Source organism: Xylocopa sonorina, chromosome 16 (genome assembly GCF_050948175.1).
Source record: "Xylocopa sonorina isolate GNS202 chromosome 16, iyXylSono1_principal, whole genome shotgun sequence".
In the NCBI taxonomy this organism is placed as follows: Eukaryota; Metazoa; Arthropoda; class Insecta; order Hymenoptera; family Apidae; genus Xylocopa; species Xylocopa sonorina.
This window is the reverse complement of record NC_135208.1, coordinates 3,247,185-3,264,892: the sequence shown is the minus strand read 5'-3', so window position 1 is coordinate 3,264,892 and position 17,708 is coordinate 3,247,185. Positions and strand designations below refer to the sequence as shown.

The 17,708-nt window shown below is 43.9% G+C and overlaps 1 protein-coding gene across 1 annotated transcript in view; it reads right to left on the bottom strand.

Annotated features, from left to right (window-relative positions):
- Positions 1 to 7,648: 7,648 nt before the first annotated feature.
- Positions 7,649 to 17,708, bottom strand: part of LOC143431069 (zinc finger protein castor homolog 1) — an 83,367-nt gene continuing 73,307 nt past the window's right edge. Inside the window, exons 6-10 of the mRNA XM_076907575.1 lie at positions 11,651 to 12,229; positions 9,886 to 11,529; positions 9,357 to 9,455; positions 8,311 to 9,223; positions 7,649 to 8,234 (exon numbers count right to left, since the gene is read on the bottom strand). Of these exons, the coding sequence (XP_076763690.1) occupies positions 7,730 to 8,234; positions 8,311 to 9,223; positions 9,357 to 9,455; positions 9,886 to 11,529; positions 11,651 to 12,229 (3,740 nt within the window). The 3' untranslated portion in view covers positions 7,649 to 7,729. The remainder of the gene's footprint in view (positions 8,235 to 8,310; positions 9,224 to 9,356; positions 9,456 to 9,885; positions 11,530 to 11,650; positions 12,230 to 17,708) is intronic.

The following is a 17,708-nucleotide window of genomic DNA, read 5'->3' as shown; positions in this document are numbered from 1 at the left end:
AAAGACCCATCAACTGATTAATTAACAAGTCGATCAAGTTGTCACCCTTTTAGAAATCGAATAAAATACATTTAAGCTTGATTTGCGAAACGATGACTTCACTTTGAAGAAAAGAAAATGGGTGACCATAAAATAAATATAAGAAAGCTCGAGACACATCAAAAAGAGTTACAAAGGCCCATCAACTGATTAATTAACGAGTCGACCAAGCATCTACAGAAGAAGAAGGTAAAACGAGCTGGTTCTCCAGGAACCAGCTCGATTTGCTCGTTCTCGAACGGTGTCGCGTCGCGAGAGAGCAATGGCGAGGCGGATTCCTGTGACCGCTCGCGGTAAACCGAGTCCTCTGGTGAAAAACCATCGTCTGCGGGTCGCCTCGTCTCGATCTGCCGTTCGTCGACCCAGCAGGGGACGAAAAAGCGCAGCTGAACAGTGGAAAATCCTGGCAACGAGAATAGACGAGTTTCTGCGGCCGCGAGCGGGCACGACCGCATCGAGCGGACAATTTCAAGCGACGTGGTATTCTTAGTACGCGTCCTTTCTTTGGCGAACGCGGTACCCAGAGCTCTTTTCGGTTCTACTCGCGCGATTTTAAGTCATCCTCTTGCTAGAGGGACGTTCTTTAGCTTTGAGAGGAGGTTTCGCGACTTTCACGCTTCTGCTGGGTCCAAGGAATTTTTTTCAAAATGCCTTACGTTAAAAAAGAGAGAAACAGTTGGAGAGATTTTCATTTCACACTTTTGCTGGGTCCAAGGAATTTTTTTTAAAATGTTTCGTTGAGAAAGAAAGAAGAAATAGAAGAGATTTTAATTTCACTCTTCTGCTGGGTCTAAGTAATTAAAAAAATATATTTTACTAAGAAAGAGAGATGAAAGTAGAGGAGATTTTAATTTCAGCCTTTTGCTGGGTCCAAGGAATTTTTTAAAAAATGTTTCGTTGAGAAAGAAAGAAGAAATAGAAGAGACTTTAATTTCACTCTTCTGCTGGGTCTAAGTAATTAAAACAATATATTTTACTAAGAAAGAGAGAAGAAAGTAGAGGAGATTTTAATTTCAGCCTTCAGTCAAGTGCTGAGTTCAAATAATTTTTTAAAAAATATTTAATATTAAGAAAGAGAGAAACAGCTGAAGAGATTTTAATTTCACCCCTTTGCTGAGTCCAAATAATTTTTTTTAAAGTATTTAATATTAAGAAAGAGAGAAACAGTTGGAGAGATCTTCATTTTACACTTTTGCTAGGTCTAAGTAATTCCTATCTAAATATTTTCTTAAGAAAGAAAGAAGATTATAATTTCACCCTTTGGTTAAACAAATTCTTCTTTAAGCAAAGATAATTTATTCTTATTTATTATATAGCTTCTACTTCAATATTTAATTAAAGAAGAACAGCAAATGGAAATTGGAAATGTAAAGTTTCATTCAGAAAAGTAAAGATACAAAATTGTTCACTGTCTAAATTAAATACCCTCAAGCAACCCTCAAATTCAAAGACAAAACTCTTTTCGATCCTGCTTTTGCTGGTCCAATTAATTTCTGTTTAAATATTTTATTCAGAAAGACAGAAAAATTAGAAATATTTTTAATTTCACCCTATCTACTTGAAGATTTTATCTGATTTTTAAAAGGGTGAATTTGACTTGCGAAAGGAAGAATTTGCTTGACAAAATAATTTTCTTTTTCTAAATATAAGTTTGCAATTTCTATTTTTTTTTTTTTTATTTCTGTTATCGAGAATGAGTTTACTTGCGTTTAAAAATAATAATGCAAAACTCGACGCATTTTACTGGAAAATACAGCACGTTGAATAGATTCGCACTTATGCTTCTGCGCTACTCGCGTTGCTATCGCGGATGAATAATTAAGCTCGCTTAAAGATAGCGCAGGTCTTCTACGTCGATCGATTCGTTGCCACTGCACTTTCGCATTGCGCTTTTCACAAATTTCTATCGCTAATTCATTCAATTTCTCGCCCAAAAATAAAGAAAATAATTTCAAAATGCAATTTTGCTCACAGTTTAAACAATTTTCTATTTTCAACAACCACAGAATTTATTCAGAATGCAGAGAAATGAATTTTAAAGTTTCAAGAAGCAATTTTGTTCACAATTTAAACAATTTTCTATTTCCAATAATTGTAGAATTTATTTTTAATGCAGAGAAATGAATTTTAAGTTTCAAAAAGCAATTTTGTTCACAATTTAAACAATTTTATATTTTTAAATCATTGAATTTATTTGTAATGCAGAGAAATGAATTTGAAGTACATTAATTAGTAAATTCTTTCTTATAGCTCTTTAATAAATATGTGACGCCCATCAGAAGCTGTTACGCGAGAACTAATTAATGGCCAAGCACTGCAATAGCGAGTGCAATAACCTATTCTTTTTTATTCCAGGTCGTCGACTCATGCATATGAGAAATAACGTAATGCAATTACTCAATTATTTCACAATTTATATTGCAATAATATTTCTTTAAATCCACTATTTTCTTAAATCAAATTCACTCTTTCAAAAAATAAAATAAGAATTCTCTTGGAAAAAGGGTGAAATTAAAATTTTATTAAATTCCAAAAGTATCCAATTTTCTATCAAAAATAAAGTCTATGTTTCTGAACAAATTTTTAAGTTCAAAAATCGAGCCAAAATCCGTTCTTTTACAGTTGAATATAATAAATAAATACGTAAAAGAATTATCATTGAAAGCTACGTTTCTTTAAGGTTATCAATCATCGACTGACAAGCGTTGGTCATCACATTTTGCAGCTCTTTTGTTGGTACCAATGAAAACCACTGAATGGAGAACCATAGAACGACCCAATACCTTGAACCAGTGCCAATTACGCGTTTCTTCCTTTAAACATTATCACAAAAACCTCAAACGCTATTAAAAATATGTTAACAACCATCTAAGAATAATCTAAGACGAGAAAAACTGTGTTCAATATTCTTTAGAAATTTATTCTGCTTTGAAATTGCCTTTAAAAAAACTGTCGATGATTGAATATGCAATTAATATTATTTTTGTTTGAGAAAAATGTCGCATAATTTATCATAATAATTTTAATATTTATATAAACGTAAATTGAGGTAAAGAGAATTTAATTTGTCATTAAAAGACATTTTAATAATTATTAATTGTAAGATTTTAGTAATAATTTTATATATTCTTCTGTGTTTAGTTTGCAATTATTATTGTTGAACAATTTCGCAATCTGTGAAAAATGGCGAGGCTAGAAGGACGCAGTCATAATATTTTGCATCGACTCTTCGCAGAATTGTTGGCGGGTCAAACTAATTTTTACCAGCGTTATCTTCAGGCGAAGAAATTTAATTCGTATCTCACTCAGCTTCGTTCTCTTTTTTTAAATATTACGCGATTAACAGAGTCGTAGAATATTCCGTTCGATTCAGTCGCAAAAGAATTTTTTTTACACTGCAAAATATACTTAAAATCAATTTAAATCGTGATTGAAGATCACTTTGTATCGCAGAAATTTTCTATCCATGAATTTAGTCGAGAATTTCAACATCGATCGCGACGTTACCTACATTATCGACAGTCCTTTATTAAGTCCAAATACTTGCTTATTAAATGCTTAAGAAAATATTTCTCGTCTTTTTTCGTTGATAAACTGCTTAATTAAAAATTAATAATGCAGAAAAGAAGCCTTTGCTTCGCGAAACTTTGCAATAATGTGCTGCACTAATTGAGAAGCATTTACAGAAATTAGTAACACTATTATTAACTGTGAATATGTAATAATAATAAATAGAATTGTAAGAGAAGATAACGCAATTTTAACTTACTTTTCTCTAAATTTTGGAATATTTAAAATTATCAAAAATTTATGCAAAGTATTCTCTTTAATTCTGACTCAAAAATTAATTTTCTACGACCTCAATTTGAAGTATAGAAAATTCTATAAATTATAGTAAACGATGGCGATTGATTTGTGCAAGAATTGCAGGCTAATTAATCGCTAACTGCAAACCAGCCAACGTCATCACTTTCTGCTAATCGCAGCTACTTTTAAGTCCCACGACTTCGCATCTTTTCGACAACCGTCGAAGCAGAATCGAAAAAAGACGCTTTCACGGTCGCGACGAGACAAAACAAGACACCCTGTATCGTGTCTACGTGAAAACGGTTACGTGCCACGTTTTTTTTTCTGTTTTACGCGCACCAGATCGTGTTTTGTTTCCTTCTGGTTGCGGTGCGACAACCGCAAAAGGCGAGACATGCTGTCCTTTAAAGGTGTTGGCAAAAAGTGCGGAAAATGGCGTCAGTCGCGTCAAACAGCGAATATGTCGCTTCGTCTCGATTATTCAAGCAACAACTACTGATAAATAAATAAAATTGTGTCATTTGACAGTGGACTTACGCAGTGGCCTCGAGCAGTGCAGCAACAAGTTGCCTCTTCGTGTCAGCGTCGCCACAACTCAGCAATTACTTCGTTCTAATCGCTGTCCGGCACTGCAATCCTCAAATTTCCACAGAATTCGATGACTTTCGCGAATCGAGGCAGCGAGAAAGCTCGCGTGCACTTGTCGCACTGATTGAAACGACTGAACTGCGGTTAATTTGCATTTCCAACGAGACGCGTCGCTAGTGACCAGCCTGTCGACGACAGTCGATAAATGCGTGGCCTGTTTATCGACACTCGTGGTAATAAGAACCGATACGAACGATTTTACCATGAAAATCGACGAGAGAACGCGTACGCGTGGCTCTCTCGACGAGTGCTCCTCGCAGACTGCTCGAACGAGAGTAAACAAACGCTCGATCACGACAGAGACACGCAGTAATTCTCTAATTAAAATGGTACACCCGTCGTTGCTATAAATATTTTTAATCTTTACTTGTTCGAAAGCAAAATCACAGCTACATAAGATGTGTGGTGTTTCCGATACTCGTTTATAATATAATAATAATAATAATATAATAATAATAATAATAATAATAGAGAATATTAATTAATAATAATAGATAAAATTATATAATACCTTTCTTCTCTCTTTTTTACGTCCATACAGCAGGTATTTTAATACTAATGACCGTACAATAGAATTAATTTCTCTCTCTCTTTCTCTCTCTCTCTCTCTCTCTCTCTCTAACTTCTCTCAAATAATAGTACGTTTCTCTTTCGACTGGTATACATAGTTTTTTATCCTCCTCTTCTTCGTCATTCGTCCATCTCTCTCTCTCTCTCTCTTGCTCTCTGAAACATGCACACTCGCACACGTACTCTTCAGTTAATTAATATTCTTTTTTTGATCGTTGTCGACGATCTTCACGATAATATATATATATATGTATACTCGATAGTTATAAGGCAACCTCAGTTCATCGTCTCTGCTCTGAACGCTCTTTCTCTCTCTCTCTCTCTTCGACACCCTCGCGATGATCCATCGAGGTCGTTCGAACCCTCTCGCGAGTTTATCCCTCTCGTCCAGCTCGAATAAATATTTTACAGCTCTCTCTCTCTCGATCTCGTCGCGAATGGAGGGTGTGTGGCTCGAGAGAGACTCTCTTCAGCATCGTTTATGGCACTCGTTTTTTAAATGGCTCGCCTCTCGAGCTCGCTCTGTCCACCATTTACTCGCGACCTTTCGACAAAAGGTTCAGAGATCGACTCTATGGATACCCAGGATCGAAGGATCTAACAAATTCGAGGGCACTGCTGCCCCGCTGACGCGTCCTCACGCGTGTAACTCATTAATCCTCTAATTACTCGCTTAAAACCAACTCTAAAATCCCAATTGTAAGCACAATTGAAAAATACACTATTACAGGACATTTAAACAGTTCCACAAAGATTAATTTTGATAATTAGTGAGAAATTTCGAGTTCTACAGAAGCTTCTTCGAGATACGCGACTGAGGATGACAAGAGCGTTTCTAGAGGCTCTCATGGCGACCATAAAAGGCCTCAATTATGCCGTTACACTCGTCTGGACGCGTCTGGACTAATGTCTCGTCAGTTTGTGCCCAAAACTGGGCGATTCGACTCGAAAAAGGATACTCATTCACCGCCTACGATATAAATACAATAAAATCTCGTCACGTCTGAGGTATTTCCGGGTAGAACCGAAGCAACGCACGAATACGCTTGTTATCCAGTGATCTACGAGCCTGCGAACTGTTCAGGCCACTTTGGGCACCCAAAATGGGGCCCAATCTGGGTTCGTTCGCTTGCTCTTAGCCACGAGAGGACGGGGATCAGTGGTTGGACTAATCGACTTCGTTGACACGCGTAACCTTGCTAATGGAATGATACACTAACAGTGATGGGTCAAGGTTGAGTTTCGCTGCTGCCTCGTCCGCCATTCGCGGCCCAATTCCGTCCAATTTTCGAACTTTTGCTGTGAAATCGAGTCGAGAGACTTTCGTCCACGCAATGGCGGACCAGGCAACGTCCACTTCGCTTCAGTGGTCTGAAAAGAGACGAAGGACTCCGCGTGAGTCGTGTGCGGTTCTAGTTAGTAACTATTCTTCCTGATACTGTCGCGAAACTACTCGCGCTTCTCGTCAATAAGGCACTAATTCTCCCTACAATCGTACGCTCTGTCTTTTCTCTTACCATTTCTGCTCGCATCAAGCGAATACGTGTGTAAACGATCGAGTCGTCGTTGCTAAGGCACGGTCCTACAAGTCCTGGGGAAACTCTAAAGGCACCCTAAGCGCGTCACACGCGCGCATGCTCTCTAAAAAACAGCTTCGAACAGAGGTTGTGTGTCTTTTTTTTTTTTTTAAGTTCGTCGATCGTCTGGGCTCGTCTGCGGTTGGTCAGCGTCAGGACACCCTCGTGTCGTCTTCGAGCACCCGGTTGGAGCGGTAACTCCGCTATTGGGTTCGCGACGCAGCCTCGCCTCGCCTCGACAGGCAGTCTTTTCTCTTCCTGCTCGCTCTCAGTTGCTCTTTGTCCGCGTTTCCATCAATACTGTTCGTAAAATACGGCCAACGAGTCGCGTGTACCCTCCCAGTAGCGTTGCTGCTCGTTTGCAGCGGCTGGAGTAGACTAGACGCAGTGTAAACGCGACTCTTTGCCCCCTGGACCTTGACTCTCGTGGTGAAACAGGTTCGATCTTCCTTCTCCGCTATATATTAAACTATCTACATGCTAAGAGTCTGTCCTCGTCCGTTCTGCGCCACTCGAGTGACTCCAGGAACGAGGGGAACGAGCGTGAAACCCGTGTTTGTGGAGGAGAAACGAAAAGAAAAATGGGGGAACGATAAATGTACAGGGCGGTTGGTTCTTAAATATTACAGTTTTGTCTTTTATCCTCGCGATCTAAAGCTACACGATAGACCCGTGGTCGGTGTTATTGTCGAGCCTTCGACGCGAAAGCTGCGATTCTGGGCCCACGCGAGAGTCCTCCAACAGTTCTCGTAAGTACGAGTCGATCGAGCTGATCTGCGCCAGCTTCTAATTGTACATCGAGATCCGCACTCTGCGAGAGGCTGCGTCGAGAGGCACGGCTGATGGTCAATGACTAGGCCGCGGATTGAGATTGTGCCTCTGATCGGTCGCGAAAAAGGCGAGACGCGTCTCTCGCGAGCGAACTCTGCAAGGGAATGTCTACAAGGTAGGCTTGGGATTGTCTTTCGATCCGCCTGGACCCGCTGTCGACCAGGTCTGGCCCCGATTTCGTCAAGGAATGTCTACTGGGACCTGTGGACTGTCTTTCTCGAGTCCCCTGCGACGAGTGACCGCTGCAGCTCGCATCGTTATGTGTCTATGTGGCGGTACTTGTGAGCAGACATCTGTGCCAGGCCCAGAACAGCGTACTGGCACTGCAGACAGTGGTAGTGCGTCTGTTTCCCTGAGTACTGGCACTGGACACCGCCACAGGGCTGGCTGGGAGTGAATTTCTGGAAGCCTGCTGCAGCTATGCTGTCCAGCTTCGCGTGTTGTCGCCTGTGAGCCACGACTTTGTTCGTATCCGTGCAGACGAAGTCGCATTTTAGACAGTGGAAGTGCGAGGCCTTGTTCTGCATCGAGCCCAAAGACGAAGTGTACGCGCACTGGGCTCTTCCACAGGGCACGTTCGCCCTGTACTGCTGGAAATCGCCGCCCATGAGAGTGTCCAGTCGCTCGTGTCTCGCTGTGTGCTGCACGAATCTTGTTTTGTCGCAGAACGAGTAGCCACAGTCCTGACGCATGCAGTGGAAGTGGGTCTGATGCTCTCTGTAGCCGCAGTGTGGGTACCTGCAGTCCTCGTTGAATCTGAACCTGCAATACCAAATGTAAATTGTCAAACAGGGTCTGTAAAGCAGGTTAAAGGACTGATTAAGGTCGCAGAAGGTACCTGACGTATCCTTCCGGCACTGGTTCGTCCTTAAGCATCCGCATGGAGTGATGCAGCCTCTGTTTCTTGGCTTCAGGGGAGTTGCTGTCTGGCGGCGACAGCGAGCGTTTGTTCAGGTTTAAATTAGCCGCCAAGGAGGCCAGAGGGTTCTCGTCCCTGGCTGGAGGTAGAAAGTTAGTTGGTGGCAGGCCAGGCGCGAACATCAGCCCTGGCCCGCCTGTGTACATGCCGCCATGTTGGAGGAAAGGTGGCAGGGCCTGGTTCATCAGCGCTATCTGTTGGTTCATCGCAGCCATCACTGCTGGACTGGGAAAATGGAATCCATGGCTGAGATCTAATTCGAAACTAGTTGGAACTGGCGACTGTTGCACGCTTGGAGCCATGCTCTGCGACAGTTGACCATTCTCGTTGTTGTCCATCACTGAATTGTTCCCCTCGTCCCTGGAGACCTCACTGGGCTCCCTTTTCACGTTCGCCACGCTCTGCACGCCCACGTCAGCGCCACATCTCCCTGGTTCCAGCTTCATCTCCTTCACTTGAGTCTGCTGACCCATCTGACCCAGCGTCTGCTGCATCTGACGCTGCATCTGGTTCTGGAAGTTCTGAATGTTCTGTGCCATCTGAGCATTCTGCGCCATGAAGTCGTGCTTCTGCGACAATTGAGCCAGATAGTCGTGTTGCAGCTGACTGGGTTGGTTCGCAAGATCATGCTGCTGTTGACTGAGAATGGCGCCAGTCGAGTGCTTGGCTATGTGCGCCACAAGTCTGTCCAGCTCAGAGAACGCCTGGTTGCAAGCGTTGCAGTGGTAGTGGTTCTTCCTCTTCAGCTTGCAGAACGGCCTGCTGCAGCTCTGCTCGGGTCCGTACAGGGTGTGTGGCGATGCTGAGCTGGTCGAGGGAAGTGCTGGCGACTCTGCAATCGAAAATTGCCGTTTTAATGCGGGCACAAGTTGAGCAAGGCCAGCGTGGCAAATGGCGACGACTCGCAACTAAGAAGAACACAGTTCAAGGCAAAGAAAAATCTGGTCGTCGATAGAGACACGAACCTTGGTGCACGGAAGTTCGCATGGATAGCACGACGCCCGGAAGTGCGGGTTCACTCGGCGGTCCACTGACCGGATAATAGGTGCCTGCCGCCCTCACCACTAGCAACAATCAACCAAACAACCAACACTTCAAATATACCTCCCACTATGATTACAACCACCTTTTACAATAGTTACATCGACGCAAAAAGAAAAAAAAAACAGAGACATATTAGGTTGTGCCACGAGCAATGTCGTTCCTTGCTTGAAAAAACACCTCAATTGGGGTCGATAATATGGAGAAACAGTGGGCAACGACATTACTGATGAGAGAATCTAATATCTGAACCGGAAGTCGAGTAAAATCCGCAGGATCAAAGGGTGCCAATGTGATCGCGTTGTACAATCGAGGTGCGTGTACGTGCAGAAGGGCATGCATCGACCGTTTAACTCGTCTCGCGAGACAATTCAAGTAGCTACCAAACAGAAACACTCTGCTAAAATAAAACTATGCTGGTGCACTGGTTCGTGTCCACAAGATCGCACTTACCAGTGGTCTTATTGGCGTCAGGGCTGTGAATCTCAGCGTCCTTCTCGTCCATCATCCCTCTGTTCTCCAACTCTGCAGTGAGACTCTCCTCAGGCTTCTCGATCAGCTCTGCGGGGTTCTTCACCTGGATCCTAGGCTTTGTCTCCTGCACCAACTGCTGTGCCTGCGTCTGGCACTCCTGGCTGGTCGTGAACTCCTGTCTGTCCTCGCAATGACCAGTGTGCTGCTTCTCGTGCATGGCCATAGTCGAGTATCTGACGAAGGAGTAACCGCAGTTGGGTCTGGTGCAGTGAAAATGACGATTGACGCGGTTACTGTGGCAACCAGCCAGCCTGCAGTCCACCATTTTGTCGAAGAACGCGAAGCCAGGCGGTATGTCCACGTTGTCGTGGAAGTCCTTGCTGTGCATCAGCAGTTGGTCAGGTCTGTCAGTGGAGAAATGACACCTTGGTTGCGAGCAATGATGGTGTCTCGTCGATCTCAGCACGCAAGCAGGATCAGGACAGCCGTCTGGGTTGTAAGTGGAGAACCCTTCAGGTTCTCCAAGGCTGTTCGAAGGCGAAACACTTCCTTCGCGATCCTCTGCCATTGGATTGGGCATCAGGCTAGGCGTCTGAGGTTTAGGAAGCTTGAAACTAGTGAAGATCGCTTGAGGGGAGTCGTGGGTGTGCGTGGCAGGGTCTCCACCAGACCAGATCTCGATGACCCTGTTCTTAGGCGGTCTGCCTCGTTTCCGCCTGAACATGGCGTCGATGTTGGTCAGGTGGGTCAGCGTTACGTCAGAGGACAGCGCGTGCGAGCTGCAGGAGAGGTTCAACTGTCGACTGTACTCGTGGATCTTGTAATGCTGAAGCCTGCGAAAGGGTTTGTCGGTCGAGAGTATCACTTCGCGACAGTTCTCCCAGTTGCAGTGGTAGTGCTTCTCCTTGTCAGCGTATGGACAGCCATCGTCGCATCCACCCTCTTCGAAGAACGCGTCAGTGATGCGTTCTTGGGTCTCGTGTTCCCTGAGATGCTCCCTGACTTCTCTGGGATCCTTCAAAGCAGCTCCACAGCGATCCAATCCGCAGTGATGATGCTCTCTGCCAATGTGACAAGGGCAGTCAGCGGTGCCAGGCACCAAATACGCCAGTTCAGTGGCAGTCAGCTGTTGACTCTGTTGCTGCTGCTGCTGTTGCTGGTCCACAGTGACAGTGGAGCTGCCACTGGCAGTGACAGTGGTCGTTGGAGCAGTGAGATCCATGGCTAAGTCACTGGCACTCTGAAAGGAGTCGTCCAGAGAGTAATAAGATGGCGAGCCTCTGTCCTCGTTCGAGCTCTCTCCATTCAAGCTAAGAGACAGACTCTGGGTACTGAGATCGTCAGGTGGCCAAGAGCCAGGAGGTCGAATGCCACCGATACTGCTGATCTGCTTGTACTTCCTGTAAGCCAGTTCAGTCTCGTGGCGCTCGTGCTTCCGTTTGTGCGAGAACAGCTGACTGGACGAGTGCAGGACGTAGCTGCAGTGGGGCCTGATGCAGTGTATATGATTGCAGACTCGTGAAAACCGACACTGCTCGAAGGGACAGGCCTCGGACTTCATGAATTTCTTGAAACCGTCACGCGACAGCTGCTCGTCCTTGATGTGGTACGACTTGTGCTTGTCTGCAAGGAGAAAAGGAGGACGCGTATGGTCAGTTGGTCTCCTATTGGGTTCAGATTATTGGCAAGTAATCAGAGGGAACTGTGGAATTATGGCAGAAGTTGATTGCAAATGGTTTGTTACCCATGTCAGCCTTGTTTTTGAAGGTGAAGCGGCAGTCAGCGCGGCGGCAATGGAAATGAGTGGTCCTCTGGCCAACGAAGGGGCAGTGCTCAGTGGCGCAGCTCTCGGTAGCTCGAAATCGCTGGAAGCCCTCCTGAATGATCGCAGAGTCCTTGCGATGGTAGTTCGCGTGCATCTGCACGTCCGACGTCGATATGTAAACCTTATCGCAATTCTCGTGGATACAGTGGTAGTGGGTCTGTTTTCTATTGTGAGGGCAGACACGGCCCGGATGCCTCTCCGAGCAGTCATCCGTCGGCGAGTACCGCATGAAGCCGTGCTGCAAAGATTCGTCCCTCTTTTTGTGCCATTTGAAATGCCTGATCATCTCCTCCTTCTTCACAAACACCCTACCACTGCAGTCGAGACAGTGAAAATGCTCACGGCAGCCGAGCTCCTTGCAATACGAGCTGCCGCACTCCTGCCCTGACGTGTATCGCCTCACGTAGCGGGAGTAATCGATTATCGGCTGCGAGACGGCGCCTTTCGAGCTACCGATCAGGGTGTCCGCCACTGGAGACATGCTCTGTCTCAACAATGCTGAAATCAGAAAGCAAACGCAAGGTTGTGAGCAACAATCGCCCAAAAACAGCATTTACAGTAGCAGAATACTCTGCTTTGCTTTGCATACAACGATTTGCAACTGTGTCAGCAGTGGTTACGTGGAATTAAGGTAGATATGATGGAATTCTGTGGTTTGCGAGAAGGTTTTGAGTATTTGCAGACCTTGCAGAGCAACTGCTGCATCGAATCTGCCAAGAAAGAGCATTTACAATAGCAGAATCCTCTGCTTTGATTTGCATTAAGCGATTTGCAACTGTGTCAGCAGTGGTTACATGGATACTGACTGTGGATTATGCAGAATTAAGGTCGATACGATAGAATTCTGTGGTTTGCGAGAAGGTTTTGGGTATTTGCAGAGCTTGCAGAGCAATTGCTGCATCGATTCCGCCAAAAAGCAGCATTGCAATAGCAGAATCCTCTGCTTTGCTTTGCATAAAACGATTTGCAACTGTGCCAGCAGTGGTTACATGGATACTGACTGTGGATTATGCAGAATTAAGGTCGATAAGATAGAATTCTGTGGTTTCTCGTTATCCGCAGAGGTCGCAACGCGGTTCAACGACACAAGAAGCATTATCGATGCGGCAAATAGAGAAGAACGGGATTCCACGGAAGAGCAAGCGGATGTTGGAGGGAAAGGGATGATCGAAACCGCAGATACGATCGAGCTCTCAGCCCAGAGATCCTCTGATTTGTCGAGCAATCTTTATCGCGGCTGTTTCTGGCCCGCTTTTTTACTCAGCACTCGACACACACGGTCGTGTTTATCGCGTCGCAGGCACTCGCGAGGCGACAATAACACGGCCCATTCAGGAATTTCGCGGATAGCCGCGAAATATATAAGCGGCTGGATAATATATGACGGTGGGCCCCACCTCCGACAACCGGAAACCACGTTCCACCGCGTGCCCCGGCCGTGGGCCTCGGTTGATTCCAAGAAATTCCTACTTGTCGACTGTGCGCGTTTGAATGCGTTCAGAAACGAGTTTAAAAATTGTCGAATATTTCTCTGAGAGGGGTCCACCTCCCCTCCAAGCCTTCTGCAGGGGCCACACGAGTTTTATGCGCATGTGTGCACCGCGAACGAGAAGAAGGGTCGCCCCCTCAGGCTGTGGGACTCGACAAAAACGAGCAATGCGGCGAAAGACGAAACGGTAAAGGTTGCGAGTGAGGATGTTACGTTTTCTGAACGCGAAATCAACATCTGAGCGTAGAAATTGGGCACTGGTTCGACGATCCACGCGAGTGTCGATAAATTATCGATGCGCCAACGCGTCGTCTGCTCCAGTTACGAAACCCAACAGCGTCCTGCCTGCTTCTCGCGCTTGTTCAAATTAATTATCCAGTTCTGCTTAGACAGAAACACTGTTGAGCAACGTTTGGTTACGGCTATCAATCTGTCCGCTGTTGCAGTAATTATGTAACGCAGCTGCGCTGTTTCGTGGCTCGTTAGAGCACCTCCAGCAGTTGCTGCTGCGAATTTAGCAGGTCTGATTGGAGTCCAAACGTGGGTCAAGGCTGCTGCTGCTGCCATCGAGCGCGTTAATTAAGAACCAACGCGTCGATACTCTCGATCGATGCTTCTTTTTTCGTATCCGGGAATGTCAGACATTTTGTTGACGACTAATTACGCGGGCGTGCGTCGCAGGAAGCGTGCCAAGACGGACTCTGCTGGCCTTGGGACGCGTTTGATGATGCGTTTCGCGTATTCTGCCCTCTGCTGCTCTTTAATTGTCGATTATTCCACTAATAATTGAATTTGCAGCTTCAAAGCCTTCAGTTTGCGCTAGTCCTTGGTATTACATTTGTGAACCCCTTTTTTTAGAGCCCCTGCGAGGCTCGTTCTTTGAAACGCGCAACCCTTTCAGTCGAGGCTCCCGCGTTGGGCTCGATTTTTTCGAAACGCTCGAAAGGATTTTTATCATTTAATCCAGGTTCGAATGAAATCTTCTTTTGTGCATCTGAGACGACTTTTTGGAGAGCGTAGGGTTTTTTTCGCACGGATAATTAATCGCGCACGAGGGTTCGAAGCACGAAATTACGTGTTTGGATAATGCTTCGAGTGCCTGCTGCGTCGCAAGGGTCCATTCAACCTCATTCTTCGCTTTCTTCTTTCGAGAGGGCCTAAACGATCCCTGTCAACTGCCAACCCTCTCTCTTTCTCTCTTTTTCACTCTCTTTATTTCTCTTTTTCGCTCTCTCGCTTACCCCGTTCCTCGACTGCCCTCGTCACAACATTGTTTCCGGAAAAACGGCTCCGTTTAAAGGAGTTACAGGCCAGATGCGATTTAACGAGCTGGAATAGAAACCCTGCCACACATTTCAGGGCTCTCTGCGGATCTTACGCGCCATTGGTGGGAATGTTTTGACGGTCGAGAAAGATCGCTTCTTGGATACGAGAAAATCGCATTATCGTCGGATGACGGTCCATTGGGATTGAAAATGATGGGTAATTTTGTTTCGCGTGTTTGAGATGAGGAACTGAGCCATCGAGATTGGTTTTGGATACGAAAAAATTGGATTTATGTCAACTTTTCATTCATGTTTTGTTGTTTGATTGTTGCTGATTTTTAGATGAGATGGTGGACAATTTTTTAAGAAAGATTATGGTAGAATAAATGTGAGGTTTTCAAGAGTTTATCGTGAACTTTTCATTCATGTTTTACTCTTTGATTGTTGCTGATTTTTGAATGAAGTGGTGGATAATTTTTGAAGAGAGATTGCAGTATAATAAACGTAATTTTTCAAGGGTTTATGGCGTAAAAGGTAGAGTTTGAGGGCTTGGGAATTTTAAGTGCAGAATTTCTTAAGTGAAAGGTTTCTTAGTGCCTTTAAATAATCAAAGTGACAATAATGCAAGTCTTCTAAGTGTTTACAGTACTCTAAGTGCAAGGTTTTCCAAGCACAAGCTTCAAAAATGCAAACTTTCTAAGTGCAAACTTTGAAACACCTAAAGCATTAACAAGTGGAATTTTTTTCAAATATTTTCTGGCACTAAGAACACTAGCTTGAAAGAGGGAAACAGTGCAAGCAATTTCTGATGGTACTGAAGAAAATTTCAGTTGGAGAATTCACATAAACCAAAATGGTTCCATGGTTATGCAAAGTAGAATAATTAATCCAGTCGCAATCATAAAGATTAGAAACTTAACTTTCGTGTAGCCACTATTGTCTAAGACTATGCAGAATTAATTTTGAAACCTTTAATGGCGTCACTAATTTCTAGGACCACGCAACTATAATCCAAAAAATTAAGTTCTGAAGATTTCAATAGAATTAAGTTTTGAAGATTCTCCTAAAAATCCACAGAAAATAAAACAGCAGAGTCAATAAACAACCTTTCACGAATATTTCTAAAAAACAGAAATACCCAAATACGGTGGAACAACGAGCCAAGAGACGCATGGCTCAATTTCACAGTCCAAAGAACTTATTAAGTTCTAAAGATTCTACTAAAAATCCAAGCGAAATAAAATAGCAGAGTCCATCAATAACCTTTCATGAAGATTCTAATGGAAATCCACGCCAATTAATACATGAAAATCCACAATAAAACCTTTTGTAGCGTCACTACTTTCTAAGACCACGCGATCATGATCCAAAGAACTTATTAAGTTCCAAAGATTCTACTGGAAATCCACGCGAAATAAAACAGCAAAATCAACCAATAACCTTCCAGAACGTCTCTATTTTCCAATTTACCACAATTAAAACCCTGAAATCACCCAAACAACAGGCAATAATTCCACAAAACAAGCAAATACGGTGGAACAACGAGCCAAAGCATGGACGCATGGCGCCAAGAAGGCGCTCGCGAGCGCGTGGCATCGAAACTCCGCTCGCGAGGACCAAGAAGAAGAGAAATAAGGTACGCGACTATTCTAAGAGCGACCGCGAGAGAGCGTCGCGGACTTATTGTCCCTGGCCATCGCTGGGCGGCGTTATTTCTGTCAAAATTACGTTATGGTCGCCATTCTCCTGTCCCGTTTCTCTCTGTGCCACCCGTTTAGCACCTTCTTTCGGCCCTCCGCGTCGTCTTCCGTCCCCTCGCACCCGACACGCTCAGAATAAACGTCCGGTTACGCGCTCTGCAATATAATTAACGCGATTCCCGCTTTTCGGAACCGTCCACGACGTTCTCCAGTCGAGTGGCGAGCCTCGACCATCGTCGATTTACGAGCAACCCCGCTCGAGCACTGTCGATGGAATTACCCAACCCTTCGTCCACTCGTTCTCTGATAATTACTAGCCCTCTGACACCTAAGCTCTGATTTATTAGTCCAGTCGTATTTATAGAGACACTGCGTAGATCTAATGTTTGCGAATTTTCTGTGAAATGAGTTTAATTGGGGTCTTATCTCTGAGTTTGGGGAATTTCTGGTGATTTTTGGGATTTATTGAGGCGATGGTTCGTCTGTTTGGCGACAAAATGTCCAGGATTTTGTGTGAAATGAGTTTAATTGGAGGTTTTTGGTGAGTTTGAGGGAATTTTTGGTGATTTTTGGGATTTTTAGAGGCGATGGTTGATCTTTGGCGACTCAATGTCGAGGATTTTGTGTGAAATGAGTTTAATTGGGGATGTTTTGTGAGTGGCTCTGAGATTTGGGAATTTTTGGTGCTTTCAACGCCCTTCAACGCCACCAAATTCTCAACAACAGCAATTTATATGAAACCTATTATATACATTTGATTAAATCTGACAAATAGTGCAAAATAATTGTTATTAGTTATTGAAAATTCATATGAATATTCTTGAGGGATTATTTGAACCATCTTTCGACAATTTCACCCCCTATCGTTACCAATGGAAGCTCAGATCCTCAACAACACCAATCTATTAGATACATTTTATTAAATTTGATGAACTGTGCAGAATAATTGTTATTAACTATTGAAAATGCCTATGAATATTCTTCAGGGATTATTTGAACCATCTTTCGACAATTTCACCCTCTAACCCTACCAATGGAAGCTCAGATCCTCAGCAATAGCAACTTATACGAAACCCATTACATGTATTTGATTAAGTCTAGCATATTGTGCAGACTAATTTTTATTAATTATTGAAAATTCATATGAATATACTTCAGACATTATTTGAACCATCTTTCAACAATTCCACCCCCTAACCCTACCAATGGAAGCTCAAATCCTCCACAACAACAATCTATACAAAACCCATTACAGTATTTGATTAAACCTGACAAACCACGCAAACAAATCATTATTAATTAATGAAAATTCACATGAATATTCTTCAGACATTATTTGAACCATCCTTCAACAATTCCACCCTCCAACGCCATCAAATTCTCAACAATAGCAATTTATAGAAAACCTATTGTATACATTTGATTAAATCTGACATATCGTCCGAACTAATAATTATTAATTATTAAAAATGCACATGAACATTCTTCAGAAATTATTCGAACCATCCTCCACCGATTCCACC